General features: G+C 57.7%; 2 protein-coding genes across 10 annotated transcripts; one reads left to right on the top strand and one right to left on the bottom strand.

The window, feature by feature from the left end:
* Positions 1-1,444: 1,444 nt before the first annotated feature.
* On the top strand, positions 1,445-7,786 carry EMILIN3 (elastin microfibril interfacer 3). Its single transcript, XM_039864355.1, has 4 exons — positions 1,445-1,631; positions 3,020-3,142; positions 4,305-4,528; positions 4,806-7,786. Exons 1-4 carry the CDS (start codon positions 1,465-1,467, stop codon positions 6,590-6,592), a joined length of 2,301 nt encoding a protein of 766 aa, XP_039720289.1. The 5' UTR covers positions 1,445-1,464; the 3' UTR covers positions 6,593-7,786.
* Positions 7,166-24,297, bottom strand: LPIN3 (lipin 3). Of its 9 annotated transcripts, none has more exons than XM_039864348.1 (21): positions 24,154-24,297; positions 20,395-20,534; positions 20,103-20,302; positions 18,809-18,904; positions 17,529-17,794; positions 17,229-17,312; positions 16,568-16,688; positions 16,074-16,410; positions 15,221-15,320; positions 14,939-15,090; positions 14,429-14,522; positions 14,251-14,320; positions 12,529-12,621; positions 12,409-12,452; positions 11,542-11,680; positions 10,369-10,517; positions 10,086-10,172; positions 9,456-9,608; positions 9,172-9,286; positions 8,990-9,093; positions 7,166-8,777 (listed from the first exon to the last, which is right to left on the bottom strand). In XM_039864348.1, the coding sequence occupies exons 3-21, from the start codon at positions 20,292-20,294 to the stop codon at positions 8,633-8,635; spliced, it is 2,541 nt and encodes an 846-aa protein (XP_039720282.1). In that variant the 5' UTR covers positions 20,295-20,302; positions 20,395-20,534; positions 24,154-24,297; the 3' UTR covers positions 7,166-8,632. The 9 variants fall into 9 exon arrangements, 7 of the variants coding, with proteins under 7 accessions (XP_039720282.1, XP_039720281.1, XP_039720284.1 ...); XM_039864347.1 differs by having other exon boundaries at positions 24,105-24,257; XM_039864350.1 differs by having other exon boundaries at positions 17,229-17,309; positions 24,105-24,257.
* Positions 24,298-24,309: the final 12 nt, after the last annotated feature.

The following is a 24,309-nucleotide window of genomic DNA, read 5'->3' as shown; positions in this document are numbered from 1 at the left end:
AGGAAATTAATACGGCTCTCACCTTAAAGCTGGATTCCCTCAACTTCTGTGTTCCAATTCCCAAGCCCAGGACAAGGAACAGTTGGCTTGTTTGGGTCAGGTGCCTGCCTCACAGGATCCACAAGCATAGATGTGGGTTTCAGAGCTGCCCCATTCCAGCACCCTTGATACCATTGCTCAACCTGAAGGGTATGAATTTGCATCTCTAAGCCTGGTTAGAACCAGTTCCCTCCAGGTGTGCCTCTCTGTTAACTGTTTCTGTATACCTACCAGCTACTTGGGCAAAGATACAGAAAGCTGTGGTCACCTGTGTAGGTGAGACAAAGCCAGGAAGAAGTGCCACTCTGTTGGATGACAGAATCAGGCTTCAAAAGGTTCTTTGCAGGTCAGAACATCAAGGTGATTTTGAATGAGGTTGACTGTAAAGGCCAACTCTTGCATTCTGAGAGTCCATTTCACAAGGGAAACATGGAGGAAGCCTAGTTTAACAGCAGCTCTTTGTGAGAAAGACCTAAAGATTTTCTTTGACCAGACGCTAATAATGAGCCAGTGCTGTGGTCCAGCTGGCTAAGAGCTTTAGCTGCACAAAGAGAAGCAGAGCATCATTGGCTAGGCTGGAGAGGTGACAGGCATTTGGGGCTTGGTGCAGCCCACACCTGAGAGACAGAGACAACACAGACCCCAACAGGAAACCAGAGGAACAGCCTGGCCACCAGACAGGGTTGCAGAGGGTTGGTGAGCAGAGAAGAGTTAAAATGCCCCTGGAGGGGACAACAGTTATCAGATGTCCTGGGCACCTCCTGACAAAGATGGGGCAAGGAGGCAGAGCTAGTCAACAGGGACCTATTCCAAGGAGATGGCTGCGGAGGTGTCACTGACTACCCAAAATATGGTAATCTCAGCTCAGAAGGCTGGACCGCAGTCCCCAGGTGCACACCGGCTCTTAAGACCAGTGTGCCCTCCGGTGGGCCGCTCCCAGAGAGTCCCGCGCCAAAGCCGGCCGCAGGGGTCGGGCTGTGCTTATGCCCGGTGCAGTGGGGGCATCGGCGGTGGATGAGTGTGTTTGGGGGGCCTCTCAGGGCGCAGTGGCCCGCGCCCCTGCAACCCCGGGGCTGCTCCCTTCTTAACCTCTTGCTTGCGGGCGGTCCCTCGGGCGTCAGCTCGGAAGCCGGGGCGGGGGGCTGGCGGCAGAGGGGGCTGGCGGAGGAGAGCGACGCGGCCCCAAGTTTATGCTAATCCGCTCAGAGCCCGCCTCCCGCCTCCCCTCCGCGGCCCCAGCCGCGAAAAGCGCCGGCCACTCCGCGGGACGCCACCGCTGCGAAGCGCCAGGCGGCTGGGCCAGCGAGCTCCAGGGGCGGCGAGCGGCGGCGGGACCCGGGCGGCGAGCGGCGAGCGGCGGGGCGGCGCGGGGTCAGACACCGGCGGGGGCCCCGCGCGGGGCCAGGTGGGGTCCCGGGGGCGGCAATGGGCCGCCGCCGCCTGCCGCTCTGGCTGTGCGCCGTCGCGGCGCTGCTCTCCGGGGTGCAGGCCAAGGGCACCCCGCTCCTCGCGCGGCCCGTGCCGCCCAGTGTGTCCCGCTACAGCCTCTACACGACGGGATGGCGTCCGCGACTGCGCCCGGGGCCGCACAAGTAAGCGCGGGCCGCGCGGCGGGCGGGAAGCGGGAGAGACGGGCCGGCAGCGCCGCTCCCACCTGCCCCGACCGCACGCGCGGGCGGCGGGGCGCCCGGCACCCGAGGCCGCGGCGCGGAGGGGCGGCTCCCGGGGCCGAGCCCCTGCCCAGCGGGCGCCCCACGCTCCAGGAGGCTGCGGGGCTGGTGAAGAAAAATAAGCCGAGGGGGCCTGGCGCGGCGGCGGGGATCCTGGCAGTGCCCGCGGAAAGCTTTCCAGCGAAGTAACATTTTCCAGCTGCGCTGTTTGCAAACCCCGGGCACAGCGGACCAGGTGGAGGGAGAGGTGGGAGGGCGGTCCCCGCACGGAGCACGCGGGGCTCTCCCCCCCACCACACACACACCGCGCCCTCCCACCGCTCCCCTGCCCCACCAGGTATGATATGGAACCCTGCGCCCCACGGCCCGCCTCTGCCTCTGTCAGCCCTGCCCCAGCAACCCCTTGGCACCCTCACCGTGGCTGGGCCACAGAGCTGGTGGGGGCTTCTGGGTCCTGGGTTTGTGTTGTGGCTCCAGAGCCCAACCACAGTCTATAGGTGCCCGGTTTATGCCAGGCTGCCTCCCTAACCCTTGTGGCCTGTAAGCGGGGCAGCTGTCCCTCCCCTGCCCCTCCTCTGCCCCTCCCCTGCCCCTCCCCTACCCCTCCCCTACCTCAGTTTCTGGTCTTTAATAAGCAGTGGCTTGCAAACTGGCCTTCAGGTGAATTAGGGGCTCTGCCTGCCGTGCTAGCTGAATTTGAATTCTAGCTGCATTTGAGAGGTACTGTGGAAGGAGTGTGTCCAGCCCACAGCTGACAGTGAGCTTGGGCACATCAGATCAGGCTTCCTGGAGGAGGCGGTAGTAGAAGTGATCTGAGAATGAGGATCCAGGATCTGAGGAGAGGGCCAGAGAGCTACAGAGTGGGATGCGTGTCCCCAGGAGTCAGTCAGAAGTGTCCCACGCTTCTCCTTTGAAAGACTCAGGCACTGAATTGTGACCTCGGAAGCCTCAGATGAGGAGCTGAGGAACCAGTAAAGGAGTTGGAGAAGGGTGGGGGAATGTGGCAAGGCCCTTGATGGGGAATCTGGGGTGGGCCTCTTCTTCACAGAGGTCGGATCAAGGAAGGGCAGCCGCACCAGGCCACTGGTTCAGTATGGCGCTTATCCCCTGGTTCATTGGGGAGGCTGGGATCCAGGAGACCAGCAGCGGAGCTGGACCCCAGGCAGAGGGCCCTGGTTCCCAGGAACAAAGGGGTAGAAGAAAGATGGCAGTCTCTTCTGCTGAGGCCTACAGATGGGGGAGGGGAATATAGGAGCCTCAGTGGGCCTGGCCCAGGCCAGATATTCCAAAGATGCCATTCTCCCTTGCAGGGCCCTTTGTGCCTACGTGGTGCATAGGAATGTGACCTGTGTCCTACAGGAGGGAGCAGAGAGCTACATAAAGGCTGAGTACCGGCCGTGTGGATGGGGGCCCAAGTGCCCCGGCACAGTCACGTGAGTGCACCCCCATCCCACCCACTCAGGATCCCTGGGCACACGCTCCAGGCCTGTCTTCAGCGGAGAGCAGCAGCCAACTTTACAAGGGCTGTAACTCCTTTGACTCCAGAGAGCCTACTACAGCCCCACACCAGCTGGGTGGAGGGGGCCAGGGAGGAGCAGGGGCAAGCTCAGGTCGGAGCTCTCAGTGAGACCAGGGGAGGTTTCCTGGGCAGAGGCAGCACCAGGCAACAAAGGAGCAGAGACAAGGGGTAGGGGTGGGGTACAGGGGAGAGCAGAGGGTCACACTGGTAATGGTTGATGCCAGAGGGACCCTGGGCAGACTCAAGGAGGGCAGTGGAGAAGGCAGGCCAGGGCGAGGGTATGGAAGCTGGATTGTGGAGCTCAGGCTGGACAGATGGGGCCATGTGAGGACAGGGATTGCACACAGGTGGGATGCGCAGGTCTGTATTTGGAGAGGTTCAAGGGCAGGTCTGAAAACAAACCTGTTTGCGCCAATGTGTCGGAGAGAGAACGAGGTACACTGCTAAACAGGTGAGGGAGTGAGTAGTCCCTGGGCTCCCCTCTGTGCTCAAAATCAAAGTTGCCCTGCCACCAGCCTCTGTGACCAGAGCTGAGTTTCCAGAGTAGGCTAGCAAGGAATGGAGAGGACTAAGGGGAGCTCATGGGAGCCCAGAGTGGCCCCGGGGCAGTGAGAGGGGCTGCCTGCCCCAGCCTCAGTGCAGTCCTCCTCATCCACCCACAGGGGAAGGGCTATGCTTTGTCAGAATTCCTCAAGGTACCACCAAAGCCAGAGTGGAATTTCTGATGTCAGTATAAGCTCAAGAGGGGTCCAGGAGGTCTTGAGAGCTCTAAGGCTAAATTCCTGCTTGCTTTGCCTTCTCCCCAGGCAAACAGAATGGGGTGAGGCTTCTCCCTGCACCCTCCCCTTACTCACCTCTGGGCCTTGGCAAGGCCTGCTTCCACCCTATGGCCCTGTTACCTTAATCACAGAAAAAGGAAACCCCTGGGGGTATTGTGGAGGCGGGAAGACATCTAGACTATATCCAAGTGTCTCAGAGTGGCCCTGAATACCAACCAGGGGCAAGGTCATCTGCCAGGAGGCAGGAACCTCAGCCCATAGGTACAGGGCCCTGTCCTCTCCCCATCCCTGGCCCAGGTACCGCACAGTGCTCAGACCCAAATACAAGGTCGGCTACAAGACCGTGACGGAGCTTTCCTGGCGTTGCTGCCCTGGGCTCACTGGAGAAGGCTGCCCTGAGCACCTCACGGACCATGGGGCCACCCCACCCCAGCTGGAGCCTGAGCCCCAGATTCCCTCCGGGCAGCTGGGCCCAGGCCCTAGGCCCCCTCCTTCTAGCAGAGTGGCCCCCAGCCCCTACGGTGAGTCTGCCCATGGAGACTCTACCAAGGTGGTTGGGTTTCTTGGGGGAGGTGGGAAGGGGACTAACCCAGGGTGGCTGAGCTCTGGCAGGGCGGGGGAGGGTGTATCTCGTACTGGGCAGAAGGGTGAGCTCCCAGGCTCCCTCCAAAAACTGATGGAGCTATGCCCAGAAAGGTTGGCTTAGAACAGAAAAATCTCTCAGGTGGCCTGGCAATAGGATAAGCTGAGAGAGCTAGGCCAGTGATACCCCTGGGGTTCTTTCCTCCTCTTCCCCAGGAAGGAAAGGCCCAGGGCTGTTTGGTGAGCGGCTAGAACGCCTGGAGGGTGATGTCCAACGCCTGGCACAAGCATATGGTACTCTCAGCGGCCTGGTGGCCAGCCATGAAGATCCCAATAGGATGATTGGTGGCCCCAGAGCTCCTGCTGCCCCTGTGGGCTTCGGGGTCATCCCTGAGGGGTTTGTGAACCCCGGAGACAGAGCTGGAGGGCCACTTACACCTCCCCTGGATGAGATCTTGAGCAAGGTGACAGAGGTGAGCAACACACTCCGGACCAAGGTGCAGTTGCTGGACAAGGTGCATGGGTTGGCCCTCGGCCACGAGGCCCACCTGCAGCGTCTGCGGGAGGCACCCCCATCTCCGCTTACCTCCCTGGCTCTGCTAGACGAATACATGGACCAACGGCTGCATCTGCTCTGGGGTAGCCTGCTGGATGGCTTCGAGCAGAAGCTGCAAGGTGTCCAGAGTACATGTGACCTGCGTGTGCAGGAGGTTCGGCAGCAGTGCGAGGAAGGCCAGGCGGCCAGCCGGAGGCTGCACCAGAGCCTGGATGGCCGGGAGCTGGCCCTGCGCCGGGAGCTGTCACAGTTGGGTACCCGGCTGCAGGGCCTGACTGTGGCCGGCAGTGGCAGCTGTTGTGGCCGGCTAGCCGTGATCAGTGCCCGCATGGACAGCCTCGAGAGGAACCTGCAGGCAGTCACGGAGGCCCAAAGAGGCCATGGCCCCACCAGCAGGGATGAACTCACGCGGCTCTCTGCTGCCATGCTTGATGGGGGTTTGGACGGACTTCTTGAGGGCCTGGAGACCCACAACGGGACTGAGAGTGGAGTGAGGAGCTGCTGTCTGGGGATGAAGGAGGGTGGATGGGGTGTGGGTAGCTTTAGGACCACGCTGGAAGAGCGTTTGCAGAGCCTAGAGGAGCGCCTGGTGACACTAGCTGGGGAACTGGGCCATGACAGCACTCCGCCAGCCAGGTCGGCATGGCCCCTGGTGCAGACAGAGCTGGCTGTGCTGGAGCAACGGCTGGTGTCGCTGGAGACCTCGTGCACCCCCAGCACCACCTCAGCCATCCTGGACAACCTCATGGCAGAGGTGAAGGCCTGGCAGAGCCAGATTGAGGCTCTTCTGCGCCAGGTGGCCAGTCACACAGCCCTGCTCCAGCAGCTCAATGGCACTGTGGCCCAGGTCCAGGGAAAGCTGGCAGAAGCAACGGGCAGCTCACTCCAGGGCGAGATCACGCTACTCAAGGTCAGTCTGAACTCCATGAGCAAGTCACTCACAGGCCTCAGTGACTCTGTCAGCCAGTACTCTGATGCCTTCTTGGCTGCCAACACATCACTGGATGAGCGGGAACGTAAGGTGGAGGCTGAGGTACACGCCATCCAGGAGCAGGTCAGCAGCCAAGGCTCACGGCTTCAGGCTGGCCACAGGCAGGTCCTGAGCCTGCGGAGGGAGCTGGAGCAACTCAAAGCCGGTGTGGCCGGCATGGCCGGCGGGTTGAGCCGCTGCCAGGACACAGCCCAGGAACTCCAGCATGCAGTGGGCCACTTTGACCAGAGGGTGGCACAAGTGGAGGGTGCATGTGAGAAGCTGGGCCTGATGGCTGCAGACCTGGAAGGCTTGCCCACAGAGCCACTCAGGCCCACGGAGGGCCTATGGGGCCACGTCGACCAGCTGAATCGCACGCTGGCCCAGCACGCACGGGACATCGCCCGCCTCCGGGACGACCTGCTCGACTGCCGGGCCCAGCTGGCTGAGCAGGCACAGCCAGGGCAGGCCGAGTAGGTGGGCTGGATAGGACCCAACCCCCAGATCCCGACAACCCTCAGGACATCAACCCAGAGCCCAGACCAATGCCTCCCAGCCTCCCCTGGCCAGCGTGGATGTCACTTCAGAGACCACTGAAGAAACAGTCTTATTCCATCTCCACATGACTGTCTCAGGCACCAACATCCATGCTCAGTGCTGCACGCGCTGGATAATTCAGGATAGCAGTCCAGGCAAGTTCATCATCCCTGAAGGTCAGGGTGGACCTCAGAGACCGAACAATCCACAGTCTGCAAACTGCTTTTCTGTGGACCTGAGTCAGCACCTGTGCAAAGGCCTGCAGGGCCATTCTCAGACAGTGGCCTGTCCACATCTCCCTTTGCCTACGGGCGATAGGCCCCAGCCCATGGAGACCTCTGGTTCCTTTGTCCCCTTAGCTTCTCTACCCAGCCGTCGGGCTTGGTTTCTGCAGGAAGGTGGTACCCACCGGCACTGCCCTCACACCTAGCAGCTTCACAAATGTTGTTTCTGAACCGAGGGTCAGAGGTTGCCACTGCCCCATCCTGAAGGATGGAAGAGAAACATAAAGACTCAGCCAAGAGTTCTCTTTATTCCTGTCGATCCTCCCCCAAGGTGAGGGGGCTTTGGCAGCTGTAGATTCCCAGAGGAGGACTGGGTCCAGGCGACCTGTTTGGAGACTCCAATTCAACTCATCCTTTTCCTACTCTAAGGATGTTTTCAGGACACTGGTTCCCACAGGGTCCTCCCCTTTCCATTTGGGGGGAGATCTCTCCTTCCAGGTTAGGGCCTCTCTCCAAAGAATGGCCCTCTTGTATGTCATGGCCTGAACGAGGCCAGACCCTGGGCAAGAGGCCACAGCTGGAGGGAGAGGGCTCAAGGCCTAGTTTCCAACATCCTCGCAAGCCCGGCCATGCCTGGATATTCACAAAGTCATGAGAAATTCAGGTATGACACCACCAAGGGACAATGTGAAAACACAAGTGTTCATCCAGCCTGTGCTGTTCCCAGAGAACCTGATGCTTGTCTCTGCTGGGGCTCCTGGCCTCAGTTTCCACACAGCAGCCTGGGCCCTCCTGGGTTATTTTGTAGGTTCCTATACCCCCGCCTCCTGGTTTCCCAACATTTGGTATTCTGCCCTCCGCTGTGGTGCTGTTGGGAAGGGCAGGCCTGGATTAAAGCTTTTAGCCCATCTAAAGGTATTTTCTTCCCCAAAGACAGTGGGAGGGAAGGCTGCAGTGGGGTGTCAGCCCGGCTTCCCACAGCTCCTCAGGCAAGAGCTCGCTCAGCAGCTGTGTGGGCACTGAACTGACCAGCAAAGGCCAAGGGAAGGCAACAAGCCAACCCCCACCTGCCTGGCAGGATTTGGGGCTGTGTCCTCAGGGGAGGTGCTGGGAGGAGCAGGGGCAGCTGCTGGGGGCGGGCTAGGCCAAGTGGGAGCCACATTCCCTTGGTCTATGCTCTGCCCAGGACTCCCCCTTTCCCAAAGCTGGAGGATACTGGAGCATCCAGGCTTGGGATGTGCTGAGATGTCTGGCTCAAGAGCTATGAGAAGGGGCCAGGGCTATGTAAGGGAATGGCCTCAGAGAGTGTGGGTGTTCCAGGCTCCCAGAAGAGGGTGGGGGAGCACTGTGTTCTTCCTAGATGTTAGTCAACTGTTCTCCACTGCTGCCACCAACCCTCCCTGTGCTTACAGCTCTCAAGCCTTCGTGGGGCCTCCCTGTTCTCTGTCCTATCAGGAGTTGAGGCAGAGTTCCAGGGTGATGGGAACAGATGTCAAGGATGTGGGGAATGCTGCATGGGCCCAGGTGACAAGCATTTAATTGCTACAGGCCAGGGCCATGCTGAAGCCTGGAGCAGCTACCCCACCCCCTGCAGCTCAGCTGGCAGAAGTAGATAGCACAGGGAGGAGAGAGGCTGCCAACCAGCCCACAGCCCCCTCTTCCCCATAGGGTTGGCCCTGTGGCACCAAGCTTCCATGCCCTGGGACATCAGTCAGTTCTGGGCCAGGCCAGGGAGGAGAGGGTAGCCAGGGCCGGTTCAGGCCAGAGCGTCGAGGTCCACAGTGGTCAGTGGCTCGCGCCAGTAGCAGAAGTTGCTGTATTCAGGGTTAGCCAGATCTGTGCCAGGGCCACAAGCCACAGGTGGAAACAGGAGCTCAACCACCTCGCAGAGCCGCTCGTATCTATGGGCAGAACGGGGCCAGCACTGAGAGCCTGAGCTGCCACCAGGCCACAGCCTCTGTCACATCAGGCAGAGACTCTGCACCCTGCCTGGGAGCCCTGGGCAAGGAGTAGAGTCCCTGGTGGGAGTACGGAATCGGGGCCCAGGAAGAGGCTGAGGCATGGGGACGTATGTGGCAGGGCGTGGGGGACACGTGGCAGGGTTTAGCCTTACGTGGATTTGTGATTCTTCATGGGCTCCTGGATGAGTTCTCCCCGGGGGTTGACTGTGAAGATGCGAGATTCAGGTAGGCCCACCTTCCGGTAGGCAATGACATCCTGTAGGGGACAAGAAGGGGCTGGTGGGCTGGGAGGTAGGGGGAGCTGGCTCAGCCCTCGGGTAGGGGACACACTCACGTTGGGCCTGTTTCCGAAGGCGGCATAGAAGGGCTGTCCGTGGGGCAGAAACAGCCGCCGGATGTCACTCAGGCAGGCGATCTTGAACACCTCCGGCTTCTTCTCAATCACCTCCCTGGGGAGCCAAGGCCACGGGCAGGGAAGGGAGCCAAGGAGGAGTAGCCATCAGAGGATGGCAGAGCCAGGTGACAGAGCTGGTGCTGGCCTGGCCAGGGCTGGCAGCAGCCCTGTACTCCACCTAGGGCGGTGGGCTTGTATCGTGTTGCGGGGAGGGGGCGGTTTACCTGTGCAGGGCGGAGAAGAGGCTGCTGGGAGACAGCAGGATGGGGCCCTTGGGGAGGCCGTAGCCCCGCTCGCTCACCCACTGCAGGTACCCCTTGGTGAGGTCAGCCATGCCGATGGCCCGCGCCGAGCAGTATAGGAACTTGTACCCATTTCTGGGGGTGGCACAGAGTCATCAGGGACCAGCCATTCCTCATCTCACCCTCCTGGCTTTAGGCCCATCCTAAAGCTCAGCCCAGCCCTGGGCCTCTGGCCTCCAAACCCAGAGGCTTTTGCAGGGAGGAGACTTAGGGAGAACAGCTGGGCTAGGCCTGAGAGAGGTGGCCTCAGTAGCTGTCCCAGGTAGAAGAAGCATGGACAGAGTCCTGAGGCCCAGGTGGACAGGATGGACGAGGTTTTGAGCAAGTCAGACTTCCTCTACAGCGTGAAGGCCAGCAGTCAGACTCAGATTGCAGACCACAGAATCGAGGACTGGTGGTGGGTCTCAGCACTCCAGGGACATGCCCTGGCTCCTTCCCTTGTGGGCCGTGCTGGTCCCCAAGCCTGGCTTCCCAGGGCCTAGGCCAGGGTAGCCCAAGATGTCTTGTCATCCCCTCCCCAGGGTGCTGCCCAACCCCCACCCTGGCACTCACAGGTGGATTTTGTGGTACAGACTTGTGATGCCCTGGTGTGTCCAGTCTTTCCCCAGCTGGGGCAGAATGTGGCCCAGAGCGTCCGACCTAGAGTCCAGAGGAGGGGTCACTCCAAGGCAGCCCCACATGGCCCTCGTTCCATGCATGGGGCTCAATAAGGTCCAGCCCCCAGCCCCAGGACGGTACACTGGAAGGCCCTCTGACCCTGTCTGCCCTCCCCCAGAACAGAGGGAGGTGAGTTTCCAGGCCTTTTCCCCCCTCCTCCTGGCCAACCAGGCTTCACTTGGTGATGGTGCCGTCGATGTCTGAGATGACCACCTTGTCATCCCATTTCCACAGGTAGATGGTGGCCCTGCAGCGGCAGGTGCCCTGGTACTGGGTTGTCACGCTGAAGACCACGTCGTTGGCACCTTCTTGCAGGTTCAGCCGCCGCTGGGGACGGGCAAAGGGGGTGAGCTGCAACAGCTGGGCACTGTCCACTCCCTGCCTGCCCCCACCCCACAAACTGTGGCCTTTGATTTCTAGGCCTCTCATTCTCCTCTCCTCCCAACTCAGAAAACCTGCCTGACTTCATCAGAGACAACCACGCACATACGCATCCACGTGGGCAGAGGGGTGGCCATAAGGAGGAAGTGAGGGGGTGCTAGTGGGGCCCGTACAGGAGCCTTAACTTCCCTTCGAGCTCCTTTGGGGTGACATTCAAAATCAAAGCCTGGCCCATGGCTCCTGGCGAGTTTCTCAGGTCAGTCCCAAGGCTAGGATTGCTCTTGCTAGAAACGCACTGCCTCCACAGAAGGGGCCCTGCAGAGATCCCCACAGGCAGCCCCCTGCCTGGGGCTATGGTACCTGTGATAGCCCCCAAAGATAGACCCAACTCTGTGCTTGGTCCACTGAGAAGGATCAGGATAGCTCTCAGCCACAGCCGGTGACCAAGGCCTCTGGGCCCTGGCGGACTTAAGTCACGTGTGAGCCCCAGGGTACTGCACAGGTGGCAGCTGCTCTGTACCAGGCCAGCCAGGCCCCCCTGGGCACCTCCTTGACCAAGGAGTCACACTTGGGGAAAAAACATTCTAATTACAGGAGCCACCAGTTAAACTGAGCTTGGAGATATGACTCGGTGGCCTGGGGTTCCCCAAATCGAAGGGACTGTCGTCAGCATTTGATTCCTTCAGTGTGGCTTCTAAGGGAAGACCCAGAGCCAGCTGACCCACTGCAGGTAGATATTTTAGGGTGGCATCGAGAGAGCTCTTCCAGTGAGAATGTGACAGAAACAGGCTGGCACATAAGGAAGTGAGCCTCCTGCCCCTGGAGGTATTCAAGTAGAGGCTGTTAGGCAGTCTGCCAAGGGGATGGATCCTGGGCTTTGTGGCTTCATGAATGTGGCCCTGTGGGGCCCTGAGACGGAGTTATCACGGCCCCACCACCCCTACACAAATGTCCCCACGCATACACTTACGATCTGATCGGAGGAGAGGTGGAGGGACTTCTTGTAGGTAGGAGTGTAGGCTGGAGGTGAGGGTGGCAGGGAGGGAGCGTCCAGGATCACAGGGCTGTCTGGGGCATCATCCTCGCTGCTCAGGACATCAGTCTTCTCCCTGCAGGCAGCCTGGCTCTCAGGCCACCTCTCCCCAGCAGAAGGCCCTGCACTCCCAGGAGATGCTCACCGCCCAGGCCAGGCCATAAGAAGCCTGGGGCCTGTCCCTGCCCCTCCAGAGACTACCCAGGGGATCAGAAACCCCTCCTTCTAGGTGCCACCCATTTTGGGGGTGGTAGCAGACTAAGTATGCAAGCCACAGTCTACACCCAGAAAGGTGACAGCAGAGCTGAAGCCCAGAGCCTGGTCTCCCAGCCCTCAGTGAGTCTCCACAGCCAGGATGCCAGTGCCTGCCTTGGAGATATTTATTTACCTGAAAAACTTAGAGGTGTGTTTTAGGGTTTATTCCCAACCCCACCTGCTTTGGCTTTAGTTGATTCATCGTTGGTCACCTCCCATTGGGTGTTCTGGGTCACTTCAGAGGTATAAACAGAAGCAAGGTCCACTGTCCCCTGGGGGACGGGGAGGCCCGCCCCTCCTGATACAGTAGTAGCCCCTTGTCTGGGCACCCATTCAAGCTCTGCCAATTCCTGGCTGTGAGACCACGGATGTGTTTCTAAGTCTCAGATTTCCCATCTGTGAAATAGGGGCATTTCTCAGGAAAAAGGGTATAGAAGTGATTGGGGACTGACAGAGAACTATGGCTGGGGGAGGGGTGCTGCCCTCATCTCTGTCCCCCACAGTGATCCTCATCCTCCCCGGGCTCCAGCTCCAGCCAGATCGACTCACCCCCTTGGGTCCCTGGCTGTGGTCTTGTCCCTCTGGGCACTGTGCTGTGGGAAGAAAATCCACCTAGTGAACTCCAGCGCCTGCCTGTGCTGGCCTTGCCCTGGGACTGTGACCACCCACCTCCTCAGCTGGGAAGTCCCTGCGTCGCCAGGAAAACCACCAGCGCCCACCCTTCCGGGGCATCTTCTCCTTCTCCAGCTTGTCCACGGTGCTCTGTGGGCAGAGGAAGGCCATGGCATTTTTCCCTGTACCACACAAACCCACCTTAGATTGGCCTTGGGGCTACCATGAGCCCAGAGTCTGGGGTTGACCCTCAAGCAAGGTACTGTCAATGACTGGATGCTGAGGAAGCATATTCGCCTCCAATCCCGGGATTCAGGGAGCTAAGCACAGGAGACCAAGGGCTACTCCTATCTACCCCCGCCCCACCACAGCCCTGACTCCCTAGCTCTAGCCCAATCTCAGCCTGCCCTCCAAATCTGGCAGGTCAGTCACCTTCCTAGAGTAGCTGAAGGCAGTGCTTTGGGAGTTTCTCAAGATCTACTACTCCCTGCGTGATGCCAAGTAGTAGCAGGAAGGACAGTCTATAGCCAGTACTTCCCTCAGCCTCCAAGATCAACACAGGCAACTTCTAAGGTCAGTGATTCTAGAGTGATAACAGCCTCCCTCTCTGTATATTACCATCACTGTCTGGTGGGGGCAACATGACCTTGCGAAAAATGCCAGTTAGGTTTGTGCTAGATAACCCCACTGACAGCCCAGGCCCACCTGGGACCCACATCAGCTTCCTACAAATGGAATGGTACGCCCAAGTCAGGAGGATATGGGTTCAGGGTGGGTTGGCCAGGGTGCCCACTTGAGCTGGGAACAGGCTTGGGGAGTCTCCCAGGGGCCTCAGTCTGGGTAAGGTGAGAAGAGACAAGCAGGAGAGTGACCCTCTTCCATCCTACAGGCTGTGGTCCTAGCCCAGACCCAGAGCCAGCCAGAAGATGGAGCTGAGTATCATCAAAGGGAGGCACCATTTGTCAACATCTGGTTAGTGATGTTCTTTGGGCAACTCTAGCCGAGTGGAGAACAATAGACCAGGGTGGGGCCCTGGACCACTCCCAGAGGGGCAGAAGGGTCAGGTGCAGGCTGGCACAGGGTGAAGGTTCTGGGAGGGACCAAAGAGGTTGGGTTCCTTCCTACCTCTGAGCATCTGCACGTGCTGTCCCCACCCCTTGACTGATTAAGGCTTACTTGTCCTTCTGACCTCTGCCCAGTGCGTACTTGCTCAGCAAACCTCCCTGTCGTAGGCGCTCAAAACACCCCAGACCTCTCCTTCTCAATACTCATAGTTAAATTTTACATTCATCTGGCTGAGTGTTTGATTAACTGTCTTTCCGTGAGGGCATGAGTGTCCCTGGCACACAGTAGGTCCACAACACATATGTGCTGACAAAGCCAGCAAGTACCCGAAGCCCAGCCTGGAGAGGTTCTCAGGGTAAGGTGAGGAGGGGGGCCTCTGTCTCCCAAGCCTTGTCTCTCAGATCTAAAAACCTCTTGTTGAAGGCATGTCCCTGTCAAATGTTTATTCCCCCTCTGGTGTGTCCTGAGCTCCTCTGAAGTAAAGTCCAAATCCAACAGGATTCAGCCATGTGGAGAAAGCAGGGAAGGGCTGGGCTTTGTCCACACAGCATGGGGGAGGCTTCGGGAGACCTTAGTCTCTTCTCCCAGAGTGGGTCTTGCAGCCAGTCAGCCCCAGGCCTATCTCTGCCCACGCTCCAGTTCTTGGCCAAGGGTCCCCTACCCCAACACTATGGCCACTTTCCCCAGGAGGCCCAGCGGCGCTCTAACCTTTACCTTGGGCAAGTTTTTCTGGAATGCTTGCAGGGAGAGGATCATGGGGGCAGCTACAGCCCAGTTATAATGCCTGGGGAGACAGAACAGGGTGTTGGGGCTACAGCAGCTGCAGGGCCATAAAGGCTGGGGGTAGGGGGATGACCCCTGGGGCTGCCAGCAGCCCGGCCCCAGTACTTACCTCTCATTGATTTTTACCACCAGGTTCGGGTCATCCAGAAGGCCGGGGTTTTTGGTGAGGTCCCGGTAGGAGACGATGTGCTGGTTGAACTTCTCTGGGCACAGAGGCAGAGAGTGAGGGGGGAGGCCGACACATCCCATGCAACCCACTGTCCCAGTCCCTCCTGGCTCCCCTGCCCTCTGCCACTCTGGCCTCCTGCAGGTTGGGTCTTCGACCTAGCAGGGCTCCTCCCTACCTGTGGTTTTTGCACCTGCTCTTCCTACCCCAGGCCCTGGCCATCCTGGATTCATGGGATAATTCACGGCTTAGCATCAAGCATTTGCTTCTTGGGGCCTTGGGAATACCCCACCCTTGCTGGCTGAATGTGGGCTCCATAGGGCAGAGAACAGTAGGGGCGCCTGGCTCAGCCTCACACCTCTGCTGCCCTACCCCATGGGGTCCTCTTTGCCCTCCCCAGCCACCAGGCTCAGTGCCAATCCTCAGACAGGCTCGGGCCACGGTCAGACATACCCAGGGAAATGTCTCGGCTGTCAGCCAGTCCACCACAGAGGGACAGCACTATCATGTCTGGAGTGGGTTCTGGCTCCTGTTCGGGGCTGGGGTCCCCCAGGTGCTTCTGGCTGCTGGGTTCACTCCACCTCCTGGCCCCCAGCCCACAGTCACTGGGGACAAAGGGGCCGACAGTGACATGAATACAAGGAGGCTGGGAGGAAGGACCTCACCCCTTGATAGCTAAGCCCTGGTCCCACAGGCCCCGATTCCAAGACACCCTGGCACCCAGAACCCAGCCACCTCTGGGGGAAGTAAAGGGCTGCATTCTCAGAATCCAGAGAGGACAAGTCATCCAAGTAGATGTCACTGGGGCCCAGGTGCTGGCTTCTCTTCAGGGAGCCTGAGGGCAGAGGAGGATCCAGCTGTAGACCTAACATGTGCTCAGTAATGTGAGCAGTGCATGTCCCCCTGGCCTTTGAATGCCTTAAAGCAGTGCTGTCTGGTAGACTTTCTATGCTGATAGAAATATCCTATGTCTACATGTCCAATACAGTAGCCACCAGCCACAGGTGACTGTTAGCACACTTAAAATGTGGTGTGATGGAGAAATGGAATTTTAAATGTTATTGAATTTTAATTAATTTTAAATAGCGACTACCGATTTGGGATAGAACTCAGCTCGTGACCGGGAATGTCCAGCCTCTTCTCATCTCTCTGGCTTCTTCTCCCAACCCTCTCCCCTGCCTCGCTCAAGACATACCAGCTGCCTCAGTTCCAGGACATGAAACTTCTCTCTTTCCTCATGGCCTTGGCACATGTTGTTCCTTCTGCCTAGAATTGTCTTTCCCTGATCCTCGTTTGGCTAGCTCTTTATCATTCACGTCTCAGCTCAAACATCCCCCACTCAGGGAAGGCTTCCCTAAGCACATGATTTAAATAGCCCCTGTCCCACCCAATGATCTATCCCATGTCACATTCTCCCTGGTTTCTGTGTCATTCGTCTGCCCCACTGGACTGTGAGCCTCATGAGGGCTGGTGCCAAATATAGTATCTGGCACACAGTAGGTGCTCAAAATGTGCTTGAAGTCACAGAATCCACTGAGGGGGTTACATGAGTCCAGGCAAGCACTGGGGGCATCCAGCCATTACTCACTTTTCCTCCTGGAGACCCCTTCTGGCTGTCCAGTGGGAGCTGGACCCTCCAGAGCAGCCCAGCTCCAGGATTTTGAGGCAGGAGGGAGGTCTGCATCCTTGGACCAATGAGTTCTGGTTTTCTCTCTCTCGGGGGCAGGGAGAAGGGGACCCGCCAGAGCAGGCACCTCCATGTCAGGCTGAAGGTCAGTGCCGGCCCCTGTTTGCAGGATTAGGGGTCCCAAAGGGTCATCACCAGGCACAGAGGTGGAGGGGGAGCTGGGCGCTCCCTGAGGAGAGGCTTTCCTGGTGCTGCCATCAGGGACCATTGAGGACGCAGGCCACTCAGCTTTGGCCACCTTCATTCAAAATGGTGGAGAATGTGGGCCAGTGCGGGGTCTGCCTCCCATACCCACCAAGGCCTTGGAGAAGTGGCCCAAGTCATTCCGGTCCTGACCCACAGCGGTCACGGAGCCCCAGGTGGGCAGGGAGCGGGGCTGACACGGAGGAACTCACCTTAGGCAGCCTCCCCCAGGCCCACTGCATGTGGGACTCAGCTCTCAGTGGGCTGGGCTCAGGGATCCGCACCTCCAGCTCCGAGTCGCTCTTAGGGGATGTTAGCCCACCCGATGGGACGCTGCGGGAAACAAGAGCTCAGAGGCTCCTCAGCCAGCCCGTCACTCCCTACCGCCCACCCGGGCCTGGGAAAAATATTTGCAACACACGGTTATACCCATGTTGGATCCAGAACATATAAAGAATATATAAATATATAAAGAACTCATACAAATCGACAATAAGAAGGCAGTCTAGTAAAAGCAAAAATAATGGGCAAGGTTGTGACTGCTTAATTGATATAGGGTTTCCATTTGGGGTGATGAAAAAGTTCTGGAACTAGACAGGGGTTGTACAAGATGGTGGCACGACACTGTGAATATACCAAATGCCACTGAACTGTGCACTTTAAAATGATGAAAATGGTAAATGTTATGTGCATTTTACCACAAATTTAAAAAATGGCCAAAAGACTTGAATAACACTTTACAACGAAGATATACAAATGGCGGGTAAACACATTAAACATGTTCTAAGCCATTATTCATCAGAAAAATGTAAATGGAAACCACTGTGAGACCTTGGCCTTGAGTCCCTGCCTGCAGCCTGCCCAGACTCTCACCTGGCCTGCGGGGGCCACTCTTCATCAGAGTAGGGGTAGATGTCTTTGGGCTGCGGTGAGGACTCCCCTTCTGACAGGATACTGCTGAGGGGCCACAGGGAAATAAATGGTCACTGATAGTACAGGGCACCCTGGGCAGGGCTTGGGAGCCTCGATGTCAAGGACGTGGGGAGGTGAAGCCGCTAAAGCCCAGAGAGGTCAAGGCCCTTGCCCAGGATCACACAGCGCCAGCAGAAGAAACTGTGCTTAAACCCTGGTTGGCATCCTCGCACCCTTGGCCCCCACTTGGTCCCCACACACCCTGGGGGCTCAGGCCTTGGCTTTTCCAGCTGGGACAGCTCACTCTCAGCGCCTGCCTCCAGCTCCTCAGAACTAGAATCTGCCGCCGTCATGTCCTCCTTCCGCCTGGATTTCCTCCTACGAAGCCTCTTCTTCCGCCCCGTAGAGGCCACACCCATGATGATGTGCTCAGGTTCACTGGCTGTACCCATTTGGGAGTCCGAGGGGAACCCAGACAGGTTCCCCCAAGGTATGGGCGATGTGCACAGGCGGGGAGGCACGTGCTCCTGTGGAGTGGACCAGGGGCAGGACTGAGGGGCTCTTGTCACCCAGTCATCCCGAGCCCTGCCGGAGTCCCAAGCCCTGGAGTGAGCTCTTTTGGATTCAGGAAAACAGGCATGGAGGCTGGACAGAGGTGGCAGCAGCATGGCCTTGCAACTGCTGCAGGCCTCAGAGCTCCCTCGCAGAGGTAAGACGTACCCCTGGCATGTACCCCTGGCAGCCCATGGCAGGCCAGGGTGCTGCATGGACCACACCGTGCCATCTGCTCTGCCCATACCTACCACAGTAAACACCTGCTTCCTTCTTAAGAGTCAGCCAGGTATCACCTCCTCCAGGAAGTTTGCCCTGACTATCCCTCAGCCTCGGTTCCGGCCCCCTTCGCTGTAATGAACATAGTTTCATCATCCGTTGTTTATGTGTCTGTTTCCCAAGCTTAGTCTGGAAATCTCTTTGAAGGCAGTGGTCAACCCCTTCAAGTCCACTGCACAGTGTCTGGCACACAGTAGGGGCTCAGTTAAAGTCTGTCAAGCTCAAACTATTTAAACACCTCTTCTGGCTTTTGCTGGGCCTGCTTTCCTTCTGCAAACACCCCTCTCTTCATCCCTCACCCACACACTTCCATGTTCCAGCTGCACTGAACAGGCCCCAGATCCAGAAAAAGCCATCTTATGCTTTCCAACTCGAGCCATTCCTCAGCACCCTCCTCCTCTCCAGGCTGCCCAAGGAAGGCCTCCTTTGCCTTTTAGGGGACCAGCTTAAGTGTCTTCTTCTGAGAAACCTTCTGCCAACTTTCTTTGGGAAGTAAGTCAGCCCTCGCCCCCGCCTTCCCTCTCCACCCCGCAAATCCACCCAGACTCCAATAGCATATCAAGAGCGCCAGCACCAATCCATCCCCTTATCAGACCCTTGCTGATACAGTACTCCCAGGGGTAGGGACTGTGACAACTCCCAAGGCCCCACCCATAGGGGGCACTAGTGAAGGGGCAGAGGCAGGTGCCGTCAGGAACAGAGGCACTTACCTCATCACTCTCCAGCTCTTGGACAAAGAAGGCCTCCCCACTGTCCCCCAGCTTCATGTGCAAGTCCACTGGCTCCCCATTAATCTCGATGTCTACCTGTAACGGAGTGTGATGGGGCAGGGGATGCACGGTCCCCACCATTGGCCCTCATGCTCATGCTCCAGTCTGCTGGCCTCCCAGCTGCCCCCGAGCCTAGCACTTGCTGGAACTCTCTCCCTCCTACCTTGGCCTGCCTGGCTGCTCCCCGCCCACTCTTGAGGATCTGCTTCTTTAGAGTTCCCTCTCCTCAGAGAGACTTGGCTGAGCTTCCCCGCCGCCAACATTTCCCCATTCTCTGGGCTCTGTTGCATTGCATGTCATGGTCTCAGTATTCTTGTTTATGCTTTGGTTTCTATGTTCCTCTCTCTCCCACACCCCATAAGAACAAGTACATGATTCATCTCGTCACTATTGTGTCTCTAGCCCCAGGATAGTGCTCAGACATTTGTTGAATACATCCACAGTGCTAAGAATTGCCATTTCCTAGGCACTTAATGTAGTGTTTTGTTTAGGCCATCTTGTTTAATCTTCACAACAACCCTTTAGTAGCTCCTGCCATTGTCCCCACTTTATGGATGAGGAAACTGAGGCTCAGAGGGTTAAGAAATTTGCTGGGAAGTAGCCAAGTGAGGCTATGAACACAGAGAGTCTGAGTCCATAACCCAAGCCCTTAGCCACGTAGCTAAACTGTCTCCCACAAGTTTACACTTTCTCATTAGAATTCCAGAAAGCTCATCCCAGTGTGAAGGGGATTTGGGTTGACCAAACCTCTTTTCACACACTGCATCTCAGTGCTGACGAAAATCTGTCACGTTTGCCTGAGCCCAGTGAAGACAGTGCAGGCTTCCTAAGGGAGAAGAACTAACCATTGACTGTCACCCACAAGCCTGGCTCTGGGACGTGTCATCAGCTCCTATTTAATCACCCGGCAGACGTGAGTGTATCCATTTGCACAGGTGAAGTGACTTACCAAGAACACACAGGTAAGGTCTTACTAAGCTGGAGCCAGGTCTGATGGCCCCAGAACTGGGGACTGCCCCACTGTGCTGCTTCCAGGGGAAAATGGAACCCTCTTGGACCAAAACCCCCAAACCAACCCAAAACCTTCAAAGAAAATACAGAAAAAAAGCGAAGCCTGTCCAGAAGACAGAGCCCCACCTAAGGGAGGCCTGCCTCCTCTCCCGGGACTGCAGTGGCTGCCCTCGCTTAAAGAGCCCACTCGGCACTGGCCCCTCGGCCAGCTGTCGGCACTTACCACCTTCTCCCGTGACCGCAGGACACCCAGCTTGCCGAAACGCACGTGGAAGGGTGAGCATCGAAAAGAGCCATCCGCCTGCTTCACCACCAGCACATCGATGCCACCACTCAGCGTGGCCGGATTCAGGCCCTGGTACAGCTCCTTCACTGTCCCAAACACCGTGCCCGCCAGCTGCCCCACGTAGTTCATAGCTGGGGCTGGCAAAGGGAGGTGGTGCTGGGACTAAGGCCTGGTCTCTCTCCCTCCATAGGGAGGCTCCACAGCCTGACCCCCAGGTCCCCAGGCTTACCCTCGGAGCGCCTTTGAAGGTAGGTAGCAGTCTTGGGTTGGGAGGTGTGCTGGTAGACGTGGGATCTACCTGTGGCTCACCCACTGACCAGCTCTGGGACTCCTGGATAGCCGCCTTCCTTCTCTAGGTGCTGATTGCATCTGTAAAATGAGGGCACGGGGTAAGGCGATCTGGGGTGCTCCAAGCCTCTAAATGCCATGAGTAATGATAATGATCATGGTACTCGGTGGCAGGGCTCATTTCGTCTTCACAACAACTTGTGAGGCTGGCCGAGTGGGTGTCATTATTCCTGTTTACAGACAAGCCAGCTGAGGCTCAGAGAGGTGGAGTGACTTGTCCAGGATCTCGCGACTAGTAGAGAGGACCTGGGATTTGAACCCAGGCCTGTGCAGCTGCAGAACCCTAGGCGTGAACCACTGGGATGGCCCAACTAGGGGAACAGGAGGAGGTAGGCACCCCTTCCTGCAGCCAATGAGGAGCCGCCTCATGATATATTAGAGGCTGGGCCCTGCTGGGTAATGCCCTGAAGGAGAATATCTTCTCAGGAAGTGGGGAGGAGGGCATCTCAGTGTTTCCATCTGAGAAATGGGTTCAGCTGTCTCACTGCCTTCAGGTCCTAGGAGTTGGAAAGGGCCTTGCTGGTCTATCATGGCTGATTTGTGGGGAACCAGGTAGCTAAGGCTCTGCCCAGCTCTATTCCTGGGGTCAGATGCTCAAGGCCTGGCCTCCCCTATAGCTGCAGGTAGAAGGAGCTGCCAGTTTAAGGTCCCAAAGTCCAAAGTCCTTCCCAGTTTCCTTGGGAGGGTTGGAAGTCTGTCCATGACCCGCAGCTGACCCCAGTGTCTCTAGGCCATAGTCCTCAGCTCTGACACCCACTCCTCAGACCCACATCCAGGCTGTGGGCTGGCTCCTGGCCCGTCAAGGCTACTCCTCCTTTCCTAGCCAGACTGGTCTCTCCAGCTTTCCCACACCAGACACAGCTGGGTGAGCCAGAAGCGGGAGGCTGTGGCAGCCACGGAGAAAAGCCAGGGCTATAATGAGAGCCGCCTCCACACTGGCATGGTGCCTGCCCACCAGCTTCAGTTCATTGCCCTCCCCACCGGCCAGGCCAGTAGTCCACTGTCCTTCTGGCTGCCAGGACCTAGACCATCCCACCTCCATGGGGCACTTCCTTCTTTCAGACCCCGCATCAGAACTCCCAGAGGACTGCCTCCTATGCAAGACCACGCCTCAAAGATGTTAAGTGACTTATCCAAACTCTGTTAAGAAGCCATAGATGGGGGGAGGAGGGGATGACTCATATCCTGGTTTCCTGACTCCATACCATGGTTCCTTCTACTCCATGGTCCCCAAACAAAACCACACAGTTGTCTGCGGAGAGGACAGCTTGGCCCACAGCTCCCCTCTGCACAGCCCTGTAATGCCTTGCCACTCAATGTATGGTCCCTGTCCAGCGGCACCAGTGTCACCTGGGCGCTTGTTAGAAAGGTGCAGCTCCACACTCACCAGGTACAATTTGAATTGCAAAGTGAAACCGGGGATCAAATGAAGCTCTTTAGACCCCAAAAATGTCACTCAAATTTAATGAATGTTTCATCTGCAAGGCACCCACTCCGTGCTGGGTGAAAATTTCCACTTTGGTTTCTCCTGACCTAATGCCAAACTCTATGAATATAGGTCTGAGGAGACAGACTAACAAGGACGGACACATGCTGGGCTGGGCTCTAGACCACGGTGCCCAGAAAAAGTAGAGAAGAACTTCCAGAAGCTTCCAGAAACAAAAGAACAAGCCTGGGAAAGGTAGAAGACCAGGGGTGGGGGCAAAGGTCTACCCAGCTGGAGGCCCAAGCATGAGCTATTTGCTCTGGTGAAGACAAAAGAGCTTGGGGGGGGTGGTGCGGAGGCACGGTGCTCAGCTCAACCTAGGACAGAGTTTCTCAGCTTTGGAATCACTGACATTTGGGAGCTGGATAGTTCTTTGTTTTGGGGGGATTGTAGGATGTTTAGCAGCATCCTGGTCTTTACCTACTAGATGCCAACAGTACTCCCCCCTCAGCTGTGACAACCAGATTGTCTCCAAACATTGTCAAAATTGGCCTTGCTTGAAAACAACTGAGGTAGTAGAAAGGGCTGATGGCAGAGATGGCACCCAGGGGCCCTGGATCTCACTCTGACCACCCATGGAGCGTCCTCAGGCAAGCACCCTTCTGGCCTGAGTTTCCCCTTCTGTGAAACGAGGCCTCAATTTTTCACATCCTTCTCCACCTAGAATTCATTCCCCTCCCTGTTCCCCCCACCCCCACCCCATGAGTGGATGTCCCCACATCTACCAGCTCAGCATCTGGGGGGGGTCTCCTGTGAACCAGGTCCCGAGCTCCCCTCCTCTTCCTGCACCCATTCCTGCAGGTATCTCCTCTCGCCAGGACCAGCTCTGCCTCCTTGCTCTTCTCCAGATCGAGGGAAGCTCTGCTTGGCTCCCCTATGCCGTCCTTTACCCTAAACTAACAGGTCTAAAATCAAACGCTTCATCTGCCCCCACCCGGAACCCCAGTCAGCTGAATTCCTCTCAGGACCCAAGCCCTCTGAATCCTTTTCCCCAATTTCCTGCTCATCTGACTCCTCCTTTCTCTTCCTGCTGTCCTAGGTCAAGGCTTTATTACTGATGCCTAGATCCTGGGTGGTAACAGGACACTGTGGGTAAGGCACCAGACTGGGTTCTAATCCCCTCCCTCACACTTAACTAGCTGTGACCTTGGGCAAGTCATTTCACCTCTCTGAGCCTGTTTCAGCCTCTGAAATGCGGATAACGTAAGAGATGCATGAGTAATTAATGACGTAATTCCTGTAAAGCACCGGCGTGCAATAAACGCCCATCCATGTCTCCTATCAGCAGCAGCATCTTTTTTGGCATCGTGACCACTCACCCAGGCTAGTCCTGATGACACTGCAAGTCAGACTCCAATGCACTGTCCCTGTCTGCAATTGAGAGTTTAGACTTCTTAACTCAGCATTCAAGGCCCTACATGATGGTGGCCCCACTGTTTGCAAAGTGAGCAGGCGGATTCTGGGCAGGCCTCACAGGGAGCCCAAGCCTCAGAGCCCAGTCCTGGGAACACCCGTAGACCCACAGGCCATAACACAACCCCACCATAGGGAAGCCAGAATGAGCTGCTGTGGGTGGGAACTTTCAGCCTTTCAGCTCCCAGATTTGGGGGAGGGGCCAGGAGGGGGCTCTGCACCTAAGACCAGTGGGAGCAGGAGGATAAGCATTCCTATAGCTGTGGAATGGGGAAAACCAACCCCGCTCCCCAGCGGCCTTCACAGCTGCCCAATCCGATCCGGCCAGTCTCAGGGCAGGCAGGCCAAGGGTCAGACCCTGCTTTGCAACTGAGGATACTCAGTACCAGAGAGGGTGGGTGTCCTCTCCAAAGTCAGACAGTCAGCCTAGGGTGACGCTGGGCCAGCCTCCTCTGAGAGGTTTGTCAACTTCCTTATCTCTTGATCCCATGTTCTGGATGTTAGGGGCGGCCCGCAGCTGCTGGGCCGGGAACCAGGACGAAGCGAGTTCCTCCACCCCTGAGTTCCCTTCTGATGGCAAGAGATGGCCGTGGCCCGCGAACAGGAAGGAACGAGGGTCGGATGGCAGGACAGATGGGCGGGGCAAAGCAGGACCCGGAGAGGGGTCTTCTCAGGCCCAGGTTGGGCCCTACCTGGGGAGCTGACCACTGGACTTCCGGGACTCGGAGTCGCCGCCTCTACCTGAGTGCACAGGGTCAGCAGGTAGCGTCCTCAGCCCCACACTCGGCGATTCTGGCTCTTCTAGGACAGGGTGAGATCCCGGCTCCGCCCCTTTCACGAGCAGAGGGCGGCCTCCGTAGGCCCCAATCGGTCTAGACTCCACCCCCGAAGAAACCC

Source organism: Pteropus medius, unplaced genomic scaffold (assembly GCF_902729225.1).
Source record: "Pteropus medius unplaced genomic scaffold, Ma_sr-lr_union100, whole genome shotgun sequence".
Classification (NCBI taxonomy): domain Eukaryota; kingdom Metazoa; phylum Chordata; class Mammalia; order Chiroptera; family Pteropodidae; genus Pteropus; species Pteropus medius.
The sequence above is the reverse complement of the archived record's forward strand: the minus strand, read 5'-3'. Positions and strand labels throughout refer to the sequence as shown.